General features: G+C 42.4%; 1 protein-coding gene across 1 annotated transcript; it reads right to left on the bottom strand.

The window, feature by feature from the left end:
* Positions 1-1065: 1065 nt before the first annotated feature.
* Positions 1066-27364, bottom strand: rnf38 (ring finger protein 38). The gene is made up of 13 exons (XM_030430008.1): positions 27205-27364; positions 25531-26212; positions 13196-13257; positions 8040-8242; positions 7242-7617; positions 6925-7089; positions 6465-6635; positions 5556-5738; positions 5329-5432; positions 5121-5205; positions 4798-4919; positions 4574-4673; positions 1066-3701 (listed from the first exon to the last, which is right to left on the bottom strand). Exons 2-13 carry the CDS (start codon positions 26129-26131, stop codon positions 3639-3641), a joined length of 2235 nt encoding a protein of 744 aa, XP_030285868.1. The 5' UTR covers positions 26132-26212; positions 27205-27364; the 3' UTR covers positions 1066-3638.

Raw genomic sequence — 27364 nt, 5'->3', positions numbered from 1 at the left:
TCCTAATCATCTGTCAGTAAAACTATTGACTGACTTAAAAAAAAAAAGTTTTGTGGTATCAGAATATCAAAATAATCATATTCCCCTAAAGGAATGATACCGTACAAAAATACATTTACAGCACAGTGCAAAATACAACAATAAATAATCATTTATAATTATTTTGGTTATTCGATATTTTAAAAAAGATTATGTGATGATACACATTACAATTGTCTCCTCTCTATTCTAACATTCCAGTAAAAGTTACCAAAACAGGGACCATGGGATAGAGTAGGTACACCTGCAATGATTTAAACGGTCCCCTAGATGGTGTTAGATTCCTGCTGTGTTGGTTGGATAGAGTGATCTACCATCAGGTACCAGGCTGCCACGCGCAGCTACAGGTTCAGCACTCTGGACAGTGGTCCTGACGTGCGGAGTCGCCCAGTCAGTAACCTCTGATTGTAATATGATCAACGAGACATGGACTTTCAGTTTTATCAAAACCTTCATTCAGCTTCCACAACGATCATCTCGTGATCGCTAGTGGGCTGTGTTAGGTAACTGTGAGCTACATCATCAGCTGAACACAGCGTTTTGAATTTAAAGTCGTAGCACAGGAAGTCAATTATATCAATGTGTATTAACTTTTGTCATTTGGATGGTTTCTCTCACTGGGTGGTCTTTGTATTAAGCATCTCATCAATTAATGAACTTCCTCGTACAGTTTGAGAACAGCCGCGCTTCTGTGCCCTTGTAGTGTTGTGTGCTTAGTAAATGAGCGTGATCCTGCCCTGTGCCATCTGCCTTCTTCTGAGTGAAGAATTTAAATCACTTGCACTGTGTTTAAAATGAAAGTGAAAAGGCATACACAGTGTGCTGTATTCCAAATAGAGCATTATGGGAATAAATGTCACTCAGGTCAGAGGTCATGTGAGCAAGTGTTGACAGGAGTGTGCCTCTTGGATAAGAGATCTACACTGCCACCAAGTGGCTTGGCCCGACTGCACATCACTGGTCTTTTCCTTGTCAAGAATTTCTTTTTGAAATGTGAACAGGAAAGAAAAACTAGAGGACACAATGTCTTAGAAGAGGATGTTATACATTTATTATTGAACCAGCTTTTGAAATCCAAAAGACGGGGTAAGGGATTAAAAAAATCATTGCACTACTTAATAAAGTATTACTAGTAATAACTCTCATACAAAATGTACAAATGTTTGTTAAAAATTTCATTATCATCATACCAGGCCTTCAAATGATTTTGGTTACAGATATAATACATAATGAAACTACTATGACACCATTTTAATGACAGAGTTTCATGGAGTTTAAAAGGAAAAAAATGTTCAAACAACCCAACAACTTGCATGGAAAAAATTAGCGAAATAAATCCATAAGCACTAATCATACTGGTTGCGCCTTTTTCTGAAAAGACATAAATAGTGGGACTGAGGTAATTGCTAGTGTACCAAGCAACAAAAAAACTGTCCAACATAATACAATCCTAAGACACAAAATGGATGCAGTCACATTTATGACCTTTGACCCCAAAGAAAAAAGATGACAGAAAATATCATTTCCCTCCATTCCCATGGGTATTACATGATTTTATACACAGACGATGCTCAAGAAACGTAAAAAAAAAAAAAAAGTCAACTAAACCCCCTGGACACTGATACACTGTTGCTTTTGGAAAACTCAGGTTTAAACAAATGTCTTGGTCTGACGTGGTAACACTGGACAGATACAAATTGTACCAAGAGAAAATGAAGGTGTGTTAAAGGCATCTCAGATGCAAGACACTGTAGGTGCCTGGCAGAACTTTTCAAACAAAACTTTTCAAACAAAACTTTTGTCTCTGCGATCTCTATAAGGCCTATGTTAGATTTTTATCTTGACACAAAACACCAATTGTGATAAATAGTGATAAATTACATTAGATAGCCTGCTCTGTGCATGAGGTGAACATCTCTGAGTTACATTATCACACGCTGACATAGACCTTACAGAGATATATTATTATTATCACCAAACAGAGCTCCCAAACCTTTGGAAACGAAAAGATGTGCAGTGAGAAGAATATAAAGAGTCGACATATTGGAACACTGTAGCTACTGGAAGTTGAACTGGAACTGTTTATAGTTTTAATGCATTCTAATGTTTGTTATCAGACACACACGGACTGTGGGAAACTGATCAGTGGTTCGTTCAGAATGAAAAATAGAGTGTGTAGGTCTTAAATCTACGTATTAAAGTGCTCGAGTGTCAAATCCACCGTGTGGTGAAACAGTAGATTTAGCTGTGTCCTTGCAAGTCCCTTCCAACTTGCTCCTCGTCAATGAGGGACAAAACATAGCGCCTATATCCGTCAACACTTGCAGAACGCTGCTTGAGTACCAAGACAGATACAGACACATGTTTTCAAAGGCCTCATTCCCAGAAGAAAGCTAGCAAACTGAGCATGTGTGAAATGTTTCGCAGACATTTGTAATCCATTTCTTTGCATCCATCTTGTCAGATCTGTTAGATTCAACTAATCACAAGATGTGCCTTGGGGTGAGCTCAGTGGATATGTCGAGAAAGATAAATATTCCTGATCAGTTTCCTTTAGGTTTGGACGTATTGTATCACAAAGAAATTGTCTTTCAAAAGCTTCCAGGCTTTTCTAGTTTAAGACGAGAACAATGCAGAAGGGCAGACATGGAGTGATGGAGTCAAAGTTGTAAAGCATGATCATGACATGACACAAAAGCATTGGTAACTTCCCTGGAGGTGTTCTTGGTCCTACGCTTTGATTTTAAAATTTGCTTTTTGAACAAATCTTGGCTGTACAAGGTCTGAAGTAACCCTCAATCTTCAGTGAGTGTAAATGTTAAAAAAGTAGGATAAAGGTCAAGGAAGTCAATGCACTGTACCACATGAACTGTATAAATACCACAGGAGTAGTAACACACGCACGCACGCACACATACACACTCGCATACAGACACACATATAGAGAAAATAAAGTATATTTTTCACTGTTCCAAAGTAGCTCACTCTTGGATACACAGTGTACAGTATCTTTGTTTCACCCCATACAGACTGCTCTCATGCTCAATGCAAGGATAAACAAATGGAAATTAAAACGTTCAACAGCAATTATAACGAGCCTCGTAAAAATGTCCAGAACAATAACGACATTAGCAGAATCTTTGGGCTGCCAATTCTCCCCTAAATGTTTGTATACGGAAGTCTTTTTACTCTGTCCATCACCTACAAGACTGAACGGGTTGCATCAGTTTAGAAGGACTTTTAAAAGAAATACACATATACATGTCCACCTGCACATGACACTTTATGTGTTTCAAAGGCCATTCATAGTAAGGAGTAACCATGAGCAGAAGGCAGGGTAGTAGGAGCGTAATAGTCCAAAACAGAAGGCCTAGGAAGTCCAGCAATAAAGTGAGCATGAGTCAGTAGAAAGCTGCTGTTCCCAGGTGAGAATTACTGTTAAGTGTCCTGGGTGATTAAACCGTGAGGGAATAAGGAGCACTGGTCCCAATTATGTGGCAGAATGTGTGGGCGGGGGCGTACGATGGAAATAGTTCACTGATCGCTTGGTGCATCCATAAGGTTGTCTGGGACTGTGGGTGTCAGGTGCTGATGCGAGGTCACTCAGAATCCCGCTGGACCTCTGAGGCATCGGCTCGACAGATGGGACAGGTTCGGTTAGCCTGGGAGGAACAGAAAACAGGGAGACAAGGGTTAAACAGGTTAAATGTATACCTTAAATATAAAATACATACAAGGGATTGACCGATATGGTTCACGAGGGCTGAAACTGATTATTAGCATCAAGGAGACCATTAACCTTTTGAGGTAAAAATGGAAATCTCACTGTCAAATGTTTAGAGACAATGTAACTAACTACAATCTTCCACTTTATACTATATTTATTTGATCGAGATTTACAGAATAACTGGAAAAATGTTGAGTATCAGCTGCGATAGTCAGTCGAACCCTCAGAGCAAGGCGATCAAAGTCAGATCTTGTTGAGATTAAAACAACTTGGCCAGATCCAAATAAAATAAATGTATTGTTCTTGAATTTCAACAATTGGGAGATCAATGGATCAAAGAAAATCTGCACAAATCTTGTAAAATTTGACAACCAAATTTCAGACTGATGATCAACAGCTAACTAATATATAGCTATATCTATATCAATACCAATCCAATAGCAATCTGGACAGTTCTGATCCTGGATTGAGATGAAAGACAAAGAGTCCAAAACAGAGGAATCCTCTTCTGAATAATCAACAAATTGTCCCGTTGGCAGGCTTGCTAACTGTTAGTTAGCTAACTGTTAGTTAGCAAGCTTGGTAGCTTCGTAAGACTATTTCTGCCTTTAATAACTGAAAGAAATGGGGTAATTAACTGCCCCAAGCTGAGACAAGAACAAGCTCAGACAGATAAGCACTAACATGTTCCATGTGTAAAATTTTTTGTGTTGATGAATTTTGTTATTTTCTGCAAATGCGACTGGACCTTAAAGGCACGGGGGGGGAACGGCTGACACATTTGCATTCATCCAAAAGCTTACTCACCTTTAGCCACTTGTCGACACACTTGGTGTGGAACTCATGATTACACGGCAAGACCCTTAGGACCTGGCGAGACTCGAAGTCACACATACATACCACACACCTGTAAGACAAAGCAAGTTTAGTACCATTTAAAAAACGCAATTTGTACAAATTTATACCAACTCAAAACTACAGCCGCCCGCAAGACACAATAACACAGATTTTTAAGGCAGAAAGGTACTCACAGTGTTTGCTCAGACTGATGGTTGTTGGGGTTGAACCTGTACGATGGGAGCTGTTCAATATCTGCTTTAGTTAGACCGCGGGGCTTGGCTTCTCCCAGACGTTCTGCAAGGTTCAATAGGGCCTGAAGGTTTCACACAGAAAGGCATCATTTAGAGGACAAAGTTCATAATGGAAACACATTTTGAGACAAATGGCAACTGGATTTAATAGCACATACGTGTACGTGTCAACAAAAGAAGTCATGTGTTAATTTTCATGAATAAAATATCTTTGTGTGTGTCAAGTGATGACATTATTCTCGGTTGAATGCTGTTTATGCTACCTCATAGTTCTCCACTTCTCCGTCGTCCACATCAAGCTCTAGACTGATAGTGGGTGCCACATTCGGGGGCACAGGAAGCATGGAGCTGTAGGTGATTAGAGACAAGGTACACACATTTTAGGAGCAGTCTCTGAGGCATACTCAAATCTATTTCAATTACATCTGTACATAGTTCCAAAATAAACTTGAGGAAGTGAAAAAAACCTACAGGAAGTAAGGCAGGAAGCTGGGGTGGTAGGGGGACGGGGGTACAGCCTGCTGAGAGCGGTAACGCCGGCTTGTGAATCGGCGAGGCATAAAGTGGGGATAGGGCTGCAAGAGATGAGACAAAGAGAAAATGCATTTATTCCACCAAGGGTCATCGCATCATTTTAACATAATCATATGTTATAATCCAAGCAAATGATGATGATGTCATGTAATGGATGAACTCACCACTGTAAAGAGCTCCTGCGACAGAGGGTCATGGTGGGAGAGGAACTGGAGTGGTGTGGAGGGTGGCAGGGTGGAGGGAGGCTGGTGGTGATGGTGGTGGTGATGGTGGGCGTAGCTGAAGCCTCCACCTACTGACAGCTGTTCTCCCAGAAGCTCAACCTCATTTTCGATCCTCTGTAAGGGCTGAGAGGAAACACACAAGGTTATCCAACGTGAGACAAATGCATGACAGGTGGTTACTGGTGGGACAGTAACTGGGCCAAACATGTGTACAAGTAGACCGAACTAGGACAGCAGAATATAATAGAGGTCTGTGTTTGATGGCTTCATTGTTCTTAGTGGTTTAAGTGTGCAATTACTGCTAGATGTTGCAGTTACTATGATGAAAATAAAATGCTATGTATACATTGTGATGATGAATATGCCAATCAGCTTTAAACACAAGAACAAAGTTATGTTTGGTTTGATGACTTAACAGGAAGACCCGATTACAGTTCATTTCACTCTGCTAGGACCATCAAATAATGCTAGGAATGTGTCAGTTAACAGTGATGCAAACAAATTAGTCTATACCTTTTTGTATTATTTTTATGTGAAGAAATCAGAGCAGATGTACAAAAGTGAACTCTAAACTAAGTGTTTCCCATTTGGACATAAAGTAAACTGACAGCAAATATCATTGCTGGGTAGAAGACACCCCTCTCTTATCTGACAAGACAGAGAAAAATCTAAAAAGTTTTTATTGACTCTGCTGAAGTTTATAAAACTACTAGTGTCAAACTGACCACAACTTCTCAGGCATTAATGGCTTCCTTTCATCGAACCATAATCCTTGCCATTATTATAGCACAGAATGAAGCAAGTTAATATGATATCATTAATGAATTAAAACATTAATCATTCACATACCGATCGTGGCTGTTGCGTCTGAAAGGGCAGGAACTGTCCTGGTGTGGGGAGGTGGGGCGGGTGGTGAGAGAGGTGAGGTGGATGGGGAAGCAGGAACTGAGGGTCACTGGACAGCAGTGAGGGAAAGGCGTAGGGCACTGGCAAATGTTGCATTGAACATGCCTGTAGCATCTGAAATAGGGAGATATGAGTTATAAGATATAAGTGATGGAAAAGGAAACTTTAAAAAAAGCATGTTCTCTTATCACATAGTGACTGTAATGTGCCAAGTCTACCACAAGGCGGCAGCCAACACCTGTAAGATGAACAAGCCCTGTGGGTCATTGCTGCTTTCTACCACGTTTCTTTTGAATACCTCACTTTTTCTATGGTTGAGCCATAGGTGAGGCTGTACAAAATGTGCTTTTGTTATTAACGAACAAGCCCACACACTCTTCACAAACTGCAGAGTCCTTCTTACCGGGTGGTAGTGTTGTCCAGTGCTAAAGACCACGCTGCAGGCAGGGACTTGTTGTTGTGAGGAACAGGTAGGGGGAAGGTGCTGGCCACTACACAAAGGCCCTGCAAGACCATGTGGAGGGACTGGGGTCACTGTGTAGGAGACTGGTACACTCGCCTGCTGTAGCTGGGGAGAAAACACACAGTTAATATGCAGCCTCACACACACACCCGCACACACACACACACACACACACACACACACACACACACACACACACACACACACACACAGAGTGTCTCCTGGCTGTCTCGCACATAAATTATTTGCAGACTAACCTGTTCGTGCAAGTCCATGACCATGGCTCCCTGCTGCTGTTGCGTCACATGATGCTGTTGCTGATGATGATGGTGATGGTGGTGGTGGTGAGCAGCCGGGTGCAGTAGTCGCGGCGATAAGGTGGGGGGGTGGAAAGCTCGGGGCTCCTCCAAACCTGCTGCGCCACCACCGGCTGTGGGAGGCTGGACGTAGGCGCTGGGTGTGTGTGTTGGGTACGTCTGGTGTGTGGAGGGATGTGGGTTGCGGTGGTAATTTTCATCCTGGAGCTCTGATGGTGACAGGCGAGGTGCGGGGCCCTGGGTGGAGGGGTGGTGATGGGGAGGGATGTGACGAGCTGGTCTGGAGAGACGGCCACGCTGACGCCTTGCTGGTGGGCTAGAGGTGGGAAGAGAGGGGAAAGTTTCACATTTGGACACTCAGTAAAATTGATAGTTCACAACTAGACCAAAACACTTATTTTTTCTTCATACCTGTAGTGCCATTGTTTTGGTGAGAGTTGCTGAGTTTTACAGATATATGCTGTAGAGACCTCTGCCTTATCTCGAAAATAATGTAACTAAATCGCACTAAGTTTGGGGTGCTCAAACAAATACATTTGAAAAACTCAACAACAATGTACTCAAAATAAACCACAGAAACACCACATGAAACTGCTCTCAACAAGGTCTGTTATCTAGATGGATATATATGGATAAATAGCACTCAGGGAAAGGGGAATAATTCAGATTTTGAGGTGTACTGTCCCTTTAATGAATCACAGTGGAACCAATTCATAGAAATCAAGAATCCCACGATACCTGCGTCTGTGCCGAGCAGGAGTGAGGCATCTCTCCTGATGGTAGTGTGTGTGGGGGTGAGGCTGTCTCCGACTTGGGGGTCCTGACTCCCAGGGCCGGATGGGGGGAGATGGGGTGGACGGAGGGGGGGCGGATGAGGTTAGCTGTTCCAAAACAGACTGACTGGACAGCCTCTGGCGCTTTGGACTGGGGCTTTCCTCACTCTGCAGAGGGAAGGAGGGGTGGAAAATGGGGGAGGAAAAAGAGGAAAAAAGAGAGGGTAAGAGAGAGGACGGGTATTGTGGTTAATGACCCATAGCACTCGGATCAAATCAATTTCACCATGCTTTGCAGTCCGGCACTCTGGCTTACAATCCATACTAATGCATAGACACTAGGTTCCTTTGTGACTCATGGCATTTCCTGTATGATCCGGTGCTTGTGTGTGTGCTTGCTTGTATGAATTGTGTGCATGTGTGTGTGTGTGTGTGAAAGAGAGCATATTACACCACTAGTGCTCTGAGGCCCTGAGGGTTCAAAGTCACTTCCTCTTGGAGTGAGGAAATGCAAGACAAGCACTCACAGGCCCATGTGCGAGTCATACGAACACACCCTCGACCGGAGAACTTCGCAAATACTTTCGCTCAGAGACAAAATAAGTCATTGATACACACAAGAACAGTGACATAGCTGAACATATAGTCATCAAGGTTCGGACTGAGTAAGGAGTTATCATATATTAGACTCATGTGTGAGTCACTTCACTTACTGTCAAGCAGTGACTCTCACACTTGGCGAGGTAAGAACACACACACACACACACTCATGTGTCAGTTCTTAGTCATTCTGTCGTACTCGGACCTACGCTGTACCCTGAACAACACATCGGTTCTTTAAGATGCCGCAAACACACACACACATATTGCCTCATAGTTATCATCCCAACACTTTCTTTCCCTTTACTTACTTGATCCCTGCTTCTACCTCCCCTCTTCGTGGGAGAGACACGTTGTTAAAGTGTGATAAAAATGACTCAGCGGCTGTGACTTCTAACACACACACACACACACACACACACACACACACACACACACACACACACACACACACACACACACACACACACACACACACACACACACACACACACACACACACACACAGCAACCTTGAGAGCAGTGTGATAGCTAACAGGAAACAGCTGGAGAGCAGGCTGCAGAAACACACACACACACGGTTATGGAAACGCCTGCAGACATGCGCAAATTCACACATGGGTAGCTGCCACTGTTTGAGTTCTGCAGCCTATAAAGAACAATACCTTCTGAAGCTCTTTAAAGCACACTCTGCTGTTCTAACCAACCTGAACACTATGTATTTTGACTGTCGGGCCAAACGCACAGTTCACTCATTGCTCTGTCGCTCACTAGCACTGGATGTGACCTAGGTTGGAGCAGCTTATGGGAAAAACAAACAAAAACAATGACTTCATTTAGTCTTGACCGGAGTGGACTACATGACAGGAGCAGAGTGGTGGAAAGAAGGAAGGGCCGATGAAATGAAAAGAGAAGAAGAGTTAGAATGAGTGTGTAAGCCTGGCGCAGATGAAAGAGAAGTGAAGCTCGGTGTAGCCTCAGGGTGCACCAGACCCTAAATGACAGAGCAAATTTAGGTCGTAGTGAGGGCTACACGCCACGTTTTTGAGTGCATCTGTCTGTGTCCGCCTGTATTTCCTAATGAGCCGTGTAAATTACCGTGCCTGAGCAGTTGGCTGGTGCTCCAACCTCTTGAAAGCGGTATAACATCTAAATTCATCCTTACCTGCCCTCTCTTACCAAAAGATTGTTCTCTTGTTCTTTCTGGAAATGATGGTACAATTTATTTCCAGATTTTTAAATGAGTGATCGCAAAATGGGTTGGAAAGACCCACAAATATTCCAGCAGACAAAGATTTTTTTTTCCTTAATCATACTTTATTCTGCTTAAAAGGAGACACTGCGGATGAATAAGGTAAAAAAAAAAAAAAAGAAAAAAGATTACTAAATAGATTTGACCATGAAACTTCCCAGCTGATTACTAACATGAGGATTATTTTTTGTTTTGCAAGTTTGATGATATTCAATGTTTAAATATGCAATGAGGGTATCTAATTAAATATGCATTTGTTTGCATACATTTCCAGAACACATTTTCTAATTAAAATAAAGAACTAAATGTTAATTTTTGGATGTATTTTTTTCTCCACCACACACTGAAAAGATGCATGTTATGGAAGCTAAAACGCCCCAAATCTTAAAAATTGATTTTTTTTTTCTTGAAATGACTACACGACATTAATAAAATATCACAGTAGTTGGCAATTAATTTTCCTTCCACAGACTAACTAGACAGACACATTTAGAGATTTCTACATATTCCTTGAATTCATCATCTTGTAAACACGATGATACACAAGCGAGTGAGTTATTTTAGCAAAAGTGATTGAGAAGACACATTCTTATCTATGCCCATTTCTACACAGGATGGAGGGCATCAGCGATTCACCCCCACCCCCAAACCTCTCTGTTCCTCTCAATGACATCCCCCTCCCTTTTCCGACCCGACACCCCAAAACCCTCTCCACCAGCGTAGCCTCAACACCAACACCCCTGGGACATCTCATGTGCCCATTTTCATATCTTAACCAGCCTCCTCCATCCCAAGCCTGACATATTCCCTCCTCCCACCCTCCTCAAAAACCACCTCCCATCCCCCCCTTTTCCTTCCATCAGATAAGCTGAACCCCTCTACAGTCCCCTCTTCCTCATGCTCCCTCCCCCCTTTTTCCTCTGTACGTCCTGTTCAAGACCCCGGCCAGCAATCTGAGGGGACAAGACAAGAAGTTCTCAGACAGGGCACACACATGCACACATGGCATGCAAACACACACACTGTCTTAACACATGCAGACTATTGCCCATTAGTATGAAAGTTTGATGGGCCTGTCTGCCCGCGTTAGTGGGAGGGGAGTAGTGTCAGACAAAGGAGTGTGTGTGTGTGTGTGTGTGTGTCCTCAAGCAATATGCCTTAACGTGGCCTTGTGCTCTAATAGAGTGCTTGTAGTCCACACAAACACACACACGTCCAAGTCCAAACATGTTTCCACTAAAGCCAGAAAAATAAAGAAAAAAAACACGCTGACGTTTTAAAACACACACACAGACAAATAGACACATACTGTAACTTCCCAGCTTGGCCCAGAAATATTGTGAACTGCTCTGTGGCTGATATTACAGCACATTGTGCAGTGCACACAGTGTAAGGACCACACACATACACACCCTCCATTCCTTTCACTGTGTCCACATTCACAGTGTGCACACTCACACACATACATACACACAAGGCTGGGCAGACATCCTGAAGCACGAGTACGGACACACCCTTCCAAGTTCTATTTCACCATGTCCACATTTGGGATATGCATGCGTCCACTCACTCACACACACACACACACACACACACACACACACACACACACACACACACACACACTAACTGTGGCAGGCAGCTGTTGTGGCTTCGCTGTCATTGCTGAGAACCAAAATAAAGAGAGGTCTGCATAGTGCATGCAAACACGCACACACCTAAGAAATACAACGGAGCCCAGGTCTCATCTGGTGCATGCATGTGCACCAGGCGAAAATATGGTCATTTGCTGTTACAGATTCATTAATATTTGCAGACATGCTTCCGCTAACACTCAAACACTTCTCCCTCCCCCACTTATTTTCTTTCCATCAACAAGATTTCAAAGCCCATTTTGTTTCCTCTGCCACTGTTCCTCCCTTCCTCCCCCTCCCTCCCTAGCTCCTTTCCCTTCTCTCGCTCCAACCAAGTCCCACAGCTGGAGGTGAAATCATTAGCAATACCCCCTCCCTGTTTTTGGCCTCCCCTCCCTTCCGTCTCACCCTCCAAGCTTTTTGCAACACCTTCCTCAGCATCCTGCCTCCCCTCTTCTCCTTCTTCCTTTTTTTCTGCTTCATCTGCTTGCTTTTTACACAGGCCTTCGCTTATGAGGATGACCATCCTTTAGTGAAGTACACTTGTACACTCAGTTGGGTTTTAAATTACGCTTATGCTGTATGAATTACTTAAGTGAAAATTCTAACTCATACCATGTTGAAAATATACAAGATGCTATTTTTTCCCCCTTATAGATTAAAGTTTAGTTTTTTAAGAAAGACTAAGTGCCTCAATTAAAAAGGGAGTTGCATAATGTTTGATTCAGTCATCAGCTGATTAATTAAAAGTTTCAACAAGTGACCACCAGCTGATGACTTCTAAACACATTCAGTTCCTCCACTGTCATTTCATTCAAATGAAAAAAACAAAACAAAAACAACACCTGGAGCAGTGTAAGCACAACTGCCCATAAGGACTGTGCTTAAATGACAAACAAGCACACTTTGCATTTCTCCATCCTTAGAGGGCTTACTTGCCAAATGCGTATGCTGCTGAAGGCACTATAAACTTGTATAATGTGCATAACATATACAGTGTCATCGTACTTCAGCATTTGTGAAATGTAAAGCATAGTTGCGAAATTGCAAACAGTGCTGTTGATAGAGTTTCTCAAATAGGTACTACTGTTCAAGTGTATGCAAACAAACATGATTAACAGCCTGAGAGTGGTGTGTGGTGAAGTGAACAATATCAAGTGTTTCTCTGAGCTTAAGCAAAATATCTCAAGTTCCAGCACTGAAAGGGCTGTAATTTTGAAGTTTATGATCAAGTTATTTCAGCCATGATGTCCAGTTATTTGTTTTACTATCACTTTTTTATTTCAAAATTATTATCATTATCATTATTTGACTGTGGATGTCTACATTACATCTAGTCAAACTCATGGATTACTAGAGTGACCATAACCATGGCAGCACCACAACCAAAAATCTAGTCATATTTGCTGGTGACAACACTCTCCCCTCCTATTCTTAGACATCCAGGCGTTCACTGGGGGAGATACTCTATGCCTCAAACCTTCAGACAGCGTCAGCTTAGAGAAGATGTCATCTAATACTGAGTCATAGTGCAGCATGATCTCAATCAGCGTGAGTGTGCAACTCAAAAAAATCCCCAGATTTCATGTGTTAATATGAACAACCACAGTAAGCTAAGAAAGGTGCATGGCTTACCTTATCACTCTCCTCTCCGTATGCAAGGTCTGGGTGGCAGTGGTAGGACCCGCCAGAGGCTCCTACACAGAGAAGAGCAGAATACAAGGTCACACAGTGAGACAACATATGCCTCAATCTGTAAAGCCAGGTGTTTATTACACACAACTCACATTCATATTAAATGTTTCCTAGGGACTGCATGTGCTCTAACATTTTATTACCGTATCACATTTTAAATTCAATGTTCAGTTGCAGTATGTCTCCAAATCAAAGAGGGCAACAGCCTTTTTCAGAAATGCCTAAACATACTGAGGCTAAGGCAGCATGAACTAATCTGCTGCTATTTTAACGATAAATATTTTAGTCTTTAAATTGTCAAAAGATTGTGACAAATGTTCATCAGTTTCCCAGAGTAAAAAGTGACACCTTCAAGTTCCCTCTGTTGTCCAACCAACAGTTCAACTGAAATTTTTGCTTGAAAACGACAGAAATGATAAATCAATAGCAACTAATTTTGTTAGCTGACTGAATGGCTACCCATTGCACCCTTAATTGAGGTATTGATAAGAGTCACTGTTAATGCTTTTTTACTTCAGTAATATTCACAAAACAATATTGATACTGGGTAAAGGGAAAGAGGCCCAGTTTTTTCTTTAAATGTGAGTCCATTTGCACCATTGAGCACTGACTGTTTTACACACAAACAAACAGACCCTGACAGGCTGGATACCACATTGTTGTGTATTATTTTACAATACAATATACAAAACATGTTCGTAATACCGTCTGTTGAAACTGATAGCACCATTACACCAAGGCATTGTAGGGAGACCCCTGCTTATCTCCAAACAGTATATTTAATCCTGTTGTTGTTATTGTTCTCGGGTTTAATGGACAACAGCAAAAAAACAATGACAACATGTTTGTGAGACGGGTTGCTGACCATGTGTCCAGCACAAAAGTGACTGAAACCCATATGGTAGGCTCTTGTCTCAGATCAGAGGCGGTGGATGTAGACACACACACACACACACACACACACACACAAAAAATAAACACAGTAATCCTGGATTAGAGAAGCTTTCTGATGATACCGCTGCTTGCATCATGGCTTAGACTTTTACTCTTTTGTTTTTCCACAATCCCTTCATCTTTTTATTGTCTTTTCTTTATTTTCTGGCTTTTGTTTTGCCTTTTTTTCCATGGACACGTCCTGAGCTGGGGACGTCGTCACCACAGATGGTGGCAGTGGTATACACACCAAGGGTAAAGCACTCCCAAGGGCACTCCAGACAAGGCTACCTTCACGATAGAGGCAAAGAAAGCTAATGTAGAAGGAAAGATGCAAAAAAGCCTTTTAAAAAGCGCATTTTTCACCTCTCGGCTGTTTGTTTATGGGATTTTTCCTGCTCAAAGCCTCCCTCTTTGAAGAAAAGCTGTGATTGACAACAAAGAAGAGAAGGGGGGAGAGAAAGAAAAAGAAGAGGCAGACAGAGTGATGTTTTCACTACTGAGTTCCTCAATCCTTAAAAAAAGCATCTCCTCTCATACTCAAATCCCCAGAGCAGGCAAAATAAATGATTTGAAAAAGGTTGAGGTAAGTAAAGCTTACATTAGTGTAGTGAAACCCAGCTAAAAGGTTATTTTCAGCGAGATGATTTTGGGAGGTAGTACTGCTGAAGCATTCACGGGACTCGCCGGCTGCATAGCGCTCTTCTGTACGACACTCATTCAGTGATCACAATAGGCAAAAATCCAGCTCCCTCCCTGAATATGGTCTCACTTGCACATTGTCAAAGTCTGGTAAATTGAGTCAGAGACGAGTCATTCAGTTGCAGTCTCTCTATAGAGCACAATGCAGAAGCTACAGAACAGGTTTAAAATGTTTCGGTGACATCATGTACCCCGTTGGCCTAACAGATTGCACACAGCTCAGTACACATAGTTTAGTTACTTCACTTATGGCCTCAGGGAAGTTGAATCGTAGGATTGCAGCGTGAATTTAAATGCCTGTGTGACTTTTTTAAAGTTAAAATAAGATCTACAAATGTGCCATTTAATGAATACTTGCTCGTTCGTGATACATCTACTGTATGCAAGTTGCCACTGCACGGCTGAGGCAGGCAGTGTTGAAATCTATATTATTATTCCTTTCCATTTGTGTAGTCTTTTTCTTGACTTAATAGAACAATTTCAAAGCTGGACCTTGAGACAGCAGCACAGCTCAAGAAGAAGAATGGACTCAGAACAGCACATCATTGAGACTTGATGACAAGAATCACAGTAGGACTGTCTGTATGAATACAGTGCAACCAGTAGCTCAGCACAGACCACACAATCTCTCACTCACATACACATGAAGCAGGCTCATACACAGACACACACACAGAGACGCAGGCACACACAATTTTGCAAAGTGAAACTTTATCTGATTCCTTAGCATGGTGGAGAAGAAAACAAGCTTAGAAAGTATGGACATGACATGCAGACAAGCATACTACCATGAAAGAATGCCAATTTGTAATCTTCTAACCATAAAGTTGGGTTTGTATGGTGTCTGCCATAGAGAGAGGGTGGGACTGAGTAGGATGCAGTCACAGTAATGAAAGACAAGATAGTAACAGCAATGTGACATTTCTTTTGACAAATACAATAATTATGTACACATATATTCACACACCATACTTTAATCACTGATGAAGGGCAACAGACCGCACAATGATGGAGATAATTATAATATGAATTTCCCTTTTTGAGTTATTAATCAGACAATATTAAATACACTGACCAAAAATACTAAAAAAAATGGGTATTACTTTACAAAATGCCCCCCAAAAAAACACACCGCAATCCAACATCTCGATTTTGAAAGCTTGATTCTGTACTGAGCTCACAAGATGTACAGCATAGTTTGACAACATTATTAAGTTCAAGCAAACAGAGAAAAACTGAATTTCCTGTTGTGTGAGTTTAAATGTAAAACTGTTAAGCATGATACAAATGTATAAAGTCCACTAGTTTGTCAAAACCTTCAAGTAACAATCGGAAGAAGTGAGATTTTGCAGACCACATAAAACCATTCCTATTTTCGCACCCAACCACACCTTACCAATGCTTGCAGAAAATTACCATCTACTTCAGGTGTTTGTTTTGGCAAGTTACAGAAAATTGTAGATGTACAAGTGCACAATTCCCGTTGTTGCATCTAAAGCATACCAAAGCCCTCAGAAGAGAAGAGGATATCTTGGAAAGAGAGTGAGGGCAGCACAGCAGTGATGGGAGGTAAGCATGAAGAGGGAGCATGAAGGAGAGAAACGACCGGGGGAGAGAATGTGGGGGGACAGGACGAAGGCAAAGTGGTGGTACAGAAGAGGAGGGCAAGGTTGGAAAAGCACATGAAAGGGAGAGAGCACTGAGGAGGAAAGGGAGATGGGAGGAGATAAAGAGTGGAGGAAAGACGACTGGAGGGGGAGAGAGCAGTGGAGGGTGAGAGAGCAGTCAGAGAGGGAGAGAGAGAGAGCGCTAGCGGGGTGGGGGTTGTGGCTTCCCCTCTTGACTGCTATTGATTTTCTGTAAGCCTCAGAGTGCATCAGCTATTTCTATCCATTTCCTCCACCTCTTCCTCCCCTTCTCATCCCCCCACCCTCTGCACTCAGCTCAGACACCCTCCTCACACATCCACCTCCTCCTCCTCACACTCTCCATCACTTCATCACCATCCCTCCCCGCCACCGATCTATTTCCCTATCTGCCGGCCTGTCTCTCTCCCATATATTCCTGCTGCTTTATCTCACAGCATCCACATTTCCTTGCTTTCCCTATCACACCATCTCTGTCCGTGATCTCCATCACCCTCTCTCTTGCAGTCTTTCTCTATTAAACTATCTCTTCCTTTCTCGAGTCAAAACGGAAAAATGGGAGAAAGTGGGTGAGTAGAAAGGGCGTTTGATAGATAAGGCGACAGATAAGTGACAGGCCGACTTTAAAAAAAACCCCAGCAGCAATAAACAGGGAAAATGGACAGAAATCCTGTTGACAGTTGCAGAACTTGTTCTGATTTACATAACATATATACGAAGTAAATACAATTTCAGCCAAGCATATGTAGAAGACAATTACATGCACATATACAATAAGCACCTCTCACATCACCCCGCCTCCTAAACACATGTCACAGCACACTTCACACCCTCGCGCAAAGCAGAGTCGAGTAACAAGCTGGCATACAGGCTTAAAATAGGCGGGCATGTAACGCCTGCCCAGCCATTACCTGCCCAACACCGCTTCACACAGACCTGATGACATGCGTGTGAGTACACACGTATAGAAATGGGAATGATTCTACCTCTCTCCCACTTCATGGTCCTGCTCCATCTATTCATTGTTCTTTCCTTCCTCATTATCTTTCTCATTATCTTCCTTTCTGTTCTGTTACTGCTGCAGCCCTTGAGGTTGCTCCTCCATCCTGCACTTGTTCTCAAGTCTGAAAACTGCTTCTGCATCCTGCGCAGGTGTTCACACTCAACATACTTGATCACAAAGTTATTTTGTCTGTTGGTGGGCAAATTGCTTTGAGAAAGATGAGAATGCACTAGGAACATAAAGAAGCCCAAACAAAATCTGTTTTCAAACTTAGAATGTATGTAAAAAAGACCAGAGAATAAGTGAAATGCTATTGCATGTCGTTCCTTGGCCAACAAATCAGAGCTGGCCTGATACACACAGCATTGCAAGTACACACGATGTGCAGCTGAAATTTTGAGGCGAGTATGGTATCTAATTTAACCAGAACATTTTTTGCATGTTTTGATTTTGGTATGTGTAAAACTGTCTTTCAGTGCTACTGGTCATCAAGTTGGTGTCATTATAGGATCACTTAATCTGATTCAGATTACCAACCTTCTCGCTGTTTTAGACATTTTCTTAGACAATGCTCCAACTAGAGAAAAGACAAGGTTTGCCAAATTATCATGTTCGTCTCAAAGTCAGAGTCAGTACTCCAAAATATTAGTCTCGGTCCACAAAACAATGTGTTTTGCCTATGTTACTTTACTTGGATGATTGAGTTTCACTGTACAGAATGAAGTTTGTAGAGAGTTTGACCCTGAAATGACAATGTTTCTGTCTTAGCTTAGAATTGAGTTTAAGAGGGGTCTGTATCAGGATAATTATCAGACATCACAAATAGCATGGAATCCAGTCATGACCAAGAATGCAGCTTATACAAGTGTGACGTCAAAAATTGCCATTTCACCAATAACAGACTTTTCTGTGTAATAAGAGGCTTCTTGTTTTCAGCGGGTACATTATCTAAATGAAAAATACTTGAAAGTTCTTAGAATAGAGCCATCTTTGATATATAAATTAATGTATATAATATATAGACCCTATTTATGCAGTGTTACAAAATGTTGTTCTTATGACTCATTTAGTCCATCATGGAATATTTTGATGTCCTGTACAAATGAGAGAAATTGAAAATCGTTGACGGTTGACTGCACAGACCAAGGTGTCGGTATCTGATGACCTAGGAATGAGATTTAAAAATCATCTATATTTTTCCAGAATATCTAACTCCACATTTGTACAACCAAAATTGTGCTTAGAGGGAACAATATGACAGGAAAGATTCATATACATCTATGTTCAACCTCAAAAGATTTTTCAGGTAAAAAAGCCAAAATAACTAGACAACAGAGACCCTGGTGACAGTATGATGGCTGTCTTAGGCAACTCCTAAAATTAATTACATCTTGTGATCTAGTTATATTTTTGGTCACAAAACTGAGAAGCCGTGGAGCAAGAAACAGTTGCTAAATCTAACACATACTCTGCAGGCACACAGAGATATGTTAAAAAAAACACACAAAAAAAACAATCCTTCAAAAAGCTTTTTCATTGTGCTTATAGTACTCAATACACACTAGCAGCTCAAGGCCAATACCTGCCTGACTGAATTGTGATTCCCATACAGCCTCATTGCCAATACCAGCTTCACAGTGTAAAGTCTATTAGTGGATTAGAGTATTCCTACAGGCTGATATTTTAGTGAAATTACCCTTTAAAACATGAGTTTTTATGACATCTACCTTTGCTCTCTTGCTTTCACTTCTGAGTGCAGTAAAGCTTCGACAGTCACGTCATTGTGTATGTTTGCATGTTTCTGACAGCCCTGTTCCTGCTCCCAGCCCACCCAGGCAGCTACTAAACATGGCATGTGCACATACACACACAGTCAGCAGAGGTGCATGAACACGCACAGAGCCAACCACTCCTTCACACTCCTTACTATTTCTCACTCCTCCTTCTGTCCTTACATCTCCCTCTCCTCCTTATCCCCCAATGAAAGACAGAAACCAGCTGAGAGAGGGAGTGTAAGGAGAGAGAAAGAAAGAGACAGATGACAGTCTTAATTTTCCTCCTCGATCATAAATCCCGACACTATCACCACAAACTGAGCCATCAACTCATTGAAACTACATTCAGAGGAGCTAAATGGAAAAAGCTGGTGAGACATGTATTTGTTCAGTGCCTTTGGGGCAATGAATGCACAATTTATAGACCCAAGATAAATGTCAGCACATAGAAAATAGGCAATTTTTGAATCACTATATCATTTATACTGAATTGGAGATCCTTTACTCCTGAAGTTTTTTTCTTTCTAAGCTCAATAAGAAAACATAGATACTGCACTTTACGTTTGTATGATGCCAACAGGCAGGTGTCGCTTAATTTAGAAGTAGGAAATGTCATAGTTTTGATACAAGTATTCACACACAGTTCTAATGGCTTTTGCATAGGCTTAACCATCTTGTGAATGTCTGAAAAGGTTTGTCCACATAAATACATTTAAAAACAAGAAAAGACAGATGTTTTGCTAAAGTGATGCACAGACTGACACTTTGGGTGAATCCATCTCTTACCTGCATAGCAGGCAATAATACCATAGTATACTATACATATGCACACTCAAAAACAAAAAGCATATGATAAATTCATAGGCTGAGAAGTGTCAGTCTCTTAGTGCAACTACATCTCCAAGAAGTAACACAATTTTACAAACAACAAAAACAAAGAACATTACTCTACCCAAAATACGATATGAACAAAATATAATCATTAAGTATAAAATACTATACTCAAGATGGTCGTTAAAATGTGGCATATCTGTACAACAGAAAACACAATCAAAACCTGTCATACAGACTTCTCATTCATAGAGGTATCTTAGTAAAACTTCTCAAAGCATTCTTGCCGCATTTTCTGCCTGGCTACCAGTCTGTGTTGTGTCCGTGTCCCAAACAATCTTTGTTTTTCCAAAACACCACAAACAAAGGCTGTTTTCATACAACTGTGAGTCTACAAAATGACCAAAACAAACTTATTTACTACATCACTCAACATCTATACAGGCTAGCAGTGGGGTGCTTAGTCCATGTGTGCAGAGCCGATTGACTTTGCATAACTGTTACAACAGAGGCAGAAAGAGGACAACAAGAAGTGGGAAAAGGGAAGGACGCAGACGGGGGTTTTGTTGAAATGGCCAGCCAAAGCTGAAGATGCTGGGAAACCGTTGAGACACAGAATTGCTACAAGAGCTACTGGGGGTTAAAATCAGGGCAGCAGGATATTTTAAAGGAAAATGTTGCGATTATTTTGCGGTATGATTTAGGATTAATTGGAATGATTTCTTCGTGACAATTTAGGTTCTCCCTGAAAAAAATATCAAAATCATGATGATGTGACATTTGTTGGGGTCTGTACCAAAACACGCATGTCCTTACATCTGGAGAACAAGAGTTGTACTTAATTTTAATAATGTCTTGTCACACTGTTTACCTTAATTAAAATATTTCAGCTTCTGCAATTTGGATTTTGCAACTTTCAGCCCTAGTTCAATAACAAGTAATAAACCAAGAAACAGAATTGCTGGTATCTTTGGCTCATCTTTAAGCTGGATTTAAATTTCATGAGAGGGGTTAACGGCAGATACCTATGGCATAGGTTTGACATAATAATATAAAGGTAATATGAAGTTCCAGTTAGTGAGGGAGAAAGCTGAAAACAACAATCCAGCTGCCAGAGGACCATCTAAAACTACATCCAATGGACTTCGTAACCACAGATTTGCACACATGATATAACCAAGCCACATCCGCTGGACATTCCCAGTTATACCAACGGGGACAGGAGGCTAACATGCAAACAGCAGAAGTAAACAACCACTCCCTCTTTCTCTCCCTTCTCTTTAAATCACTCAACATTCATTCATGGCCTCTCACACATACCTGTCCCTACGCTCACAAACTGCCTCCGGTCATGGCCTCATCCTACTCTCTGCCACTCTGCTGTTCCTCAAATCTGCTCCCAGCCAATCATTCTCATCTTCATCTTTCCAGTCAGCGTATCCACGCCTCCTCCTAACTGCTGTCTGTGAAGCATGCTCCCTCTCTGTGCTTTGCTTGCAATAATACTCATGAAGTCCTGTTCTCAAAACTTGGTCACATCCTCTTGTTGCCATTTCTCCTGCCCTTCGGTCTAATCATCTCTCCCTTTCCTTCCTCATCCTCCCTCTGCACCTGACCTTCCTAAACCTTGTGTACTACACATCCACCCTCAATCAACTCTTGTAACTCCCTAATCCATCCCACAACTTCTTTTATAACCGACTCTCTTCTTCCAGTTCATTTTTGCACTACCTCTGCCCTCCCTCCTCAGTCCTATTCTGAATGTACTTTAGTGACATTTGGCATTCTCTCTCCCAGTCCGTCCTAGTAATACATCTTTTTTCAAACCAGATTAAAGCTTATTCCTTGGATTTAAAGCTAATTTGAAGTCACTGCCCTCTACCCCCAGGATCTTCTCTTGCTGACCAAAGTGACTGCTTTGTTGTTTATTTGGAGTGACCGAGTAGAAGGGAACCCCTGCTACTTGGTCAATCCAAGTGAAAGAGTTTCTCTCCAAACCGGAGGGGGTTGCCTGGGCGACAAGACAAAGGAAAGTAAAAAAAACGCCGAGTGCATGTTTCCACTTCTGTTGCAGACAGAAGGATGGAGAGGATAGGAGTGGAGTGGAGGGGTAAAGGTAGAGTGGCAGAAGCGTCTGCCCCTCTGCTGCTTTGGGCAGTCCATTAAAACGATCCCTCCATTAGACACATGTGGGGGAGGAGGCCAGAGAAAATGGACCGGAGGGGTACAGAAAGGGTTGACTGATCCAAAGGGGAGGGGGGAAATGCATGTGACTAAAAGAGGACAGGCTGCGACAGAGGTGGGTCAGGACCAGGGTAGGATATCAACTGTCACAGAGGATGTTTTTATCCACTTGGACCAATTTGGCAGCGGTTTTAAGTGTTTAGTGGGCACTTTTGCTTAAGTACTTTTTGCATTTCTGTCTCAATTTCAGCGGACATAGGCTCTCAAGGGTCTTTTTACCTTGCAACCCATGTTGGTTTTAGAGCTGCAACAATTAATTGATTAGGTGCCATCTATTAAATTAACCGACTACAATGTTCAACAAATAATTCAAGGATATCATCTTAGGCTTAGGGAACACTCTACATTTCTCACCATTTCTGAGAGCAAACTAATCGATTAATTGACAATAAAATAATCATCAGTTGCAGCTCTAGTTAATTTCCTAATATGGTAAACAAAGTCATGTGAAATGTACACGGGATAGGATGTCAAAAAGAGGAGCAAGAGAAAAGTACGCACTTCAAACTGTATAAAAACAATCATGAAAGAACAAGCCACAAAAGGGGGGGGTAGAACAGACTACAAGCAGAAGAGAGAGAGGGAAGGATCGAAGAGTAGAGGATATCATTAGCTTTCATGCCCAACGCAGGTGACTAGCATGGGAAGAATGGACTAAGTATCTCTCTTGTCTCTCTCACTCTCTCCCAACAAGCAGGACCCATTCTGAGAGTGGGAAGGGGGTCTAATCAAAAGGTGTGTAGTGTTGGGGAAGGTCCAGCTAACCAGCTGCTTCACTTGTGAATAAGTATATTCAAGTATAAACTAGCCCTAGGGCTTCCTCTGGCAAAATTAACAAAGTAAACAGCACTCAAAAATAAAACAAATGGTGCCATATTTTTTCCATTTCAACATAAAGGCACTGTTATATTTTTGAAATGCTTCACATGTACTAAAAGAAGCATGGCCTTTGTAGCTTAGAATGTTTTCCAAAGCCAGACTTTACATTTCTGCTATTCAAAGTAGAAGTACAAAGGTGTACACGCTTACACACACCTGTATTCTTTACCGTTCTTTTGTGTGTATAGCATTTCAGCTAATTGAAATTAATCCAGATAATGAGTGAGTGTCTACACAATTTCTAGCCAGTGCCTCCCCCTTCAGATCGAAATCCATTTGGATGGAAATACAATACAGTCATTCTATCCATTGATTTGTACTATCCTGCATGTCATACCCAAGCTGCTATGACACAGTATAGGTCAAAGGTCACAGAAGACCAATGAACTCTGATGATGACTAGTTTACAGTCTGTGCAATGGCAATGTGACATGGCACACTGAACTGTATTTTACAGTTTTTCGAATCTCTCAAAAGCACAGAGCTCATCTGCCTCTAACCAAGTAATCTTAAACAAAGCTAGAAAGAACACACACACACACACTAAAGGTATGGGCCTTTGTTTGTTTATGTGTGTTCAGCTGTTTTGTTTTTCACTCTTACTCTCCCAGACAGGTAATTCCAGTCTCCATACAGTCGCTCAGTCTCAGGGGCACATGTATGCAGACACTTCTTGTTTAAAAGGTGTCAGTAGAGACAGAGACTTTAGGTGCTTTTGAATATTGCTTTTTGCTTTTATACAGATTCAATTCATTCCACTGTGTAGCTGAATTGTATAGTTGAAAAATAAGTTGCCCAATGACAGGACTGGTTTGTTGTATATTCTGAGTGCATGTTAAGTTATCCTTACATGTAGAAGAACCAGTATAAACAGTCAGATGTAGGCAGATTAAATTATCCACGGGAAGGTTTTGGATAAGCAACTAAAACATTCTTCTACCAATTTGCCCCATTTTGAGGGGCAATAATTCTAATACATGCCTTGATATAATAACAATAATATAATCTGTCTCATGATTAAAAAAAAATCTTTATTTTTTAAATTACCACTATGAAAATATTACCCAAAGCGCTACAGGAGACAGCTATCAACCAAGCATGTTCCTAACCTGAGAAGCCCGTTAGGTTTGCTGAAAGAAAAGCTTTCCCACAGCCTCGCTGAATGTGAAACTCTAGCTGTGCTGTTTCCATGTTGTGTGGTTCACTGCACTGCATTCGCTGTGTGAGAGTGCCCTCACATGTATTCTACACCCAGCACCAGTCCATGAATACTCTCGCTAAGTTTTGCTTTGCACTGCAGTGAAGCACAAGTATAAAAGCATGGCTCATCCAGAGAGTTACAAGAAGAGAACCCCAAAGTTATCTGAAACAGACTATAGCTATTCTAGCTCCTGGTGTGTTACTGTAGAGACCATGACTGTCTTCTTTCATACAGTGTGACACATATTAGTTTGACATTTTCCTGGCTGTCTTAACAGAAGTACAACAGCAGGTGACTATGTACAATACTGTGATTTTAGCTCATGCATGTGAAAACAAACCTGCATCTTAAACAGTTAGTGCCACCTATCCACCGAACCTTACAAGGCCATACATAATAATTACTTAAATATTTGGCCTGATGTCTCTTATTTCTTGTTCACAGTTTCACATTTGCAGCACATAAAGCCAGGGCCATTATCTAGCCATCGTTTCTACCCTAGGTACCTCTAAGAAAGTCTTTGAAAAATAATACATCATGCCTAGTTTAGACAAAGATCAGCCTGTAGACAGTGTAAGGCTTGTTACCTAGCTACATCAATATTTGTGTAGTTGACTAAAAGTGGACATGCCACAGTGCCTTAAGAAACATAGTCTGGGTAACCATCTATGCACGGCAGTTCACAAGCTTGAGGCGTCCCCAGTCCACACCACAGACTGCTGTTGTTCATTTACCTACTATGTGTGCTAACTGTGCACCACATCCACACTGCAGCTCTGTGGCAAGCACATAAAACTCCCCATCTAATTAGAATACAACAAATGTGTTCACACATGCACAGACACTTTTGTTATGCCAACCCCAGGACATCCCCCTCCTTCTCTCTATTTGCCTGTTAAAACCTCCCAGCAGTATCAAACACGTCGACTTCTATCACTTCAACTCGCTTGCAACGTGCTTTCTCACAGAAGTCTAATAAAACGTGTGATTCCTCTGCCTCTTTTGGTCGAGGATACACTACACATGCACAATCTGTGACAATGACAACTGGGGACATTTACCTGCCGCCGGGATGCGGTGCGCTCCGGGAGCCGCTGACAGCCTCTGAATGCCGGGAGAGGCGTTACTTCCCGGGGCTCGCGGCTGGTTCTCCGAGTGGATGCTGTGAGCTCCAAGTGGTGCGCAACCGGCACCGTGCTGCTGCTGTGGATGTAGTTGCTGCTGCTGATGGTGGTGGAGGTGGTGGTGGTGATGGTTAGATCCCATGACTCCGCTGCCGGTAATTCCGTTGCCATTCCCACCACCGTACTGCTGGTAATATCCAGACCGAGAACGCGATCGAGTCCTTGGGGGCTCCATGGCCATTTGGTGGGGGTGAAGGGGGTGGAAGAGAAAAGAGGAGGACGCGGCTGGGGACTGCGGCGGAGAGCCGTTGATGGATCCGGGCTGTAAAAAGCCCCTAGCGCCGCTCTGGCTGTAACTATAGCCCCCGAGTCCTCTGCCCCCCTCCGCGCCCCCGTACTCTGTTCGCTCCGCCGACTCCGCCGCCCCCGCCTCGTCGAATAAATCAGCCCCTTTAGGGACAGGCTCCGGGGTGGAGGGCAGCCGGGGGCAAACTCTAGGCTCCTGAGTCGTTGGCTGTCCAGCGGCTGCGATTGGCATTTCCTTTCGGGGGATTTCCTCCGTTTCTTTTTTTTCGTCCTTTTTTCTCTCGTTTCCTCTCACAGAACAAGCTTTCAGTCACTGTTTAAAAATACAAAGTTGGATAGTGGTTACGAGTTAAACTGAGCTGTGGGGCACCATATGTTCAGACTGTTTACACACACACTTAATGTTGACCACCGCCGCTTATTTTGACAAGCATGCGTGTGCGTTGTAACTACTTCCCTTAAGTTTGTCTAAGTAACGTTACTAAATACAGCGTGATTCCCCAAACTGGTCCGACAACTCAAACAGCCTCTTCCACCCGAGATATCGTCGCTATCTCGTGCTTTCAAGAAAACACGACTGTGGCCAGGGGTCGGCAGCTTCGATTAAAACACAAAGAAGCTACTTTCACAGGACGGCAACGTTAAAATCTCACGACTCGCCGGTAATGTTTAGTTCACAACAAGCGAGCAAGCGACCACGGCAAAGGCTCGCTAGCTCACGAGAGGCTAACGCTGGGGGGGACATGCTAACGTTCGTGCGCATAGCATACTGTGGCAAAACCGTTGTTAGGCTTATTCTAATCGCACAACAACCGTGGTATCGTCCCCTCCCGCCTTTTCACAAACGTATCTATCCCCACACTGAGTTTAAGGCAACTTTGTCCACTTTAACGACCATTTAAACTTGTTTAGCCAGTCTGCGTAACGCCGTTCGCTAGCTTGGCAAACCATACCAACCCCTCCTCCTCCACCGACCAACACAGAGAAAAATCCCGTAGCTAGCCACCCACGCCTCGAATACCTTTAAATTGCTTGGTTATTCGTAACAAAACAAAAACCCTCTCTAAAAAAACTTGTCCGGGGTGATTTCGTTGAGTAGGGGTGAGCCGGCAATGTTTTCCCAACTGGAAAGAGGGCAAACACGAAAGCGCACAGAGAAAGATAAAAAGTGGTCAACCTTAAATTACAAAGAAAGAACCACGGCTAAAATTAACACGATCTTACGGGATGAACCCGCCTCTGAGTCTACCGCTGAAACCCGGTCTAATTGCCCTGCCCTGAGTAGTTTTTTTTACAACAACTTACCTTCAATGTGCTCTCCTCGACTGTACTCCTGACTCGGATCTGTCGATAATATGGTGAGCCCTGCCTGTGAGTGTATGTGGATGTGTGTGTAAGCGCCCAGTGTTCGCTTGGTGTCAGCGTGAAATGTGACAGACCGTCAACGCTCAAGTCGGATTTCACC

Source organism: Sparus aurata, chromosome 1 (genome assembly GCF_900880675.1).
Source record: "Sparus aurata chromosome 1, fSpaAur1.1, whole genome shotgun sequence".
NCBI lineage: Eukaryota > Metazoa > Chordata > Actinopteri > Spariformes > Sparidae > Sparus > Sparus aurata.
Note: the sequence above shows the minus strand (reverse complement) of the source record. Positions and strands in the feature narration are given on the sequence as shown.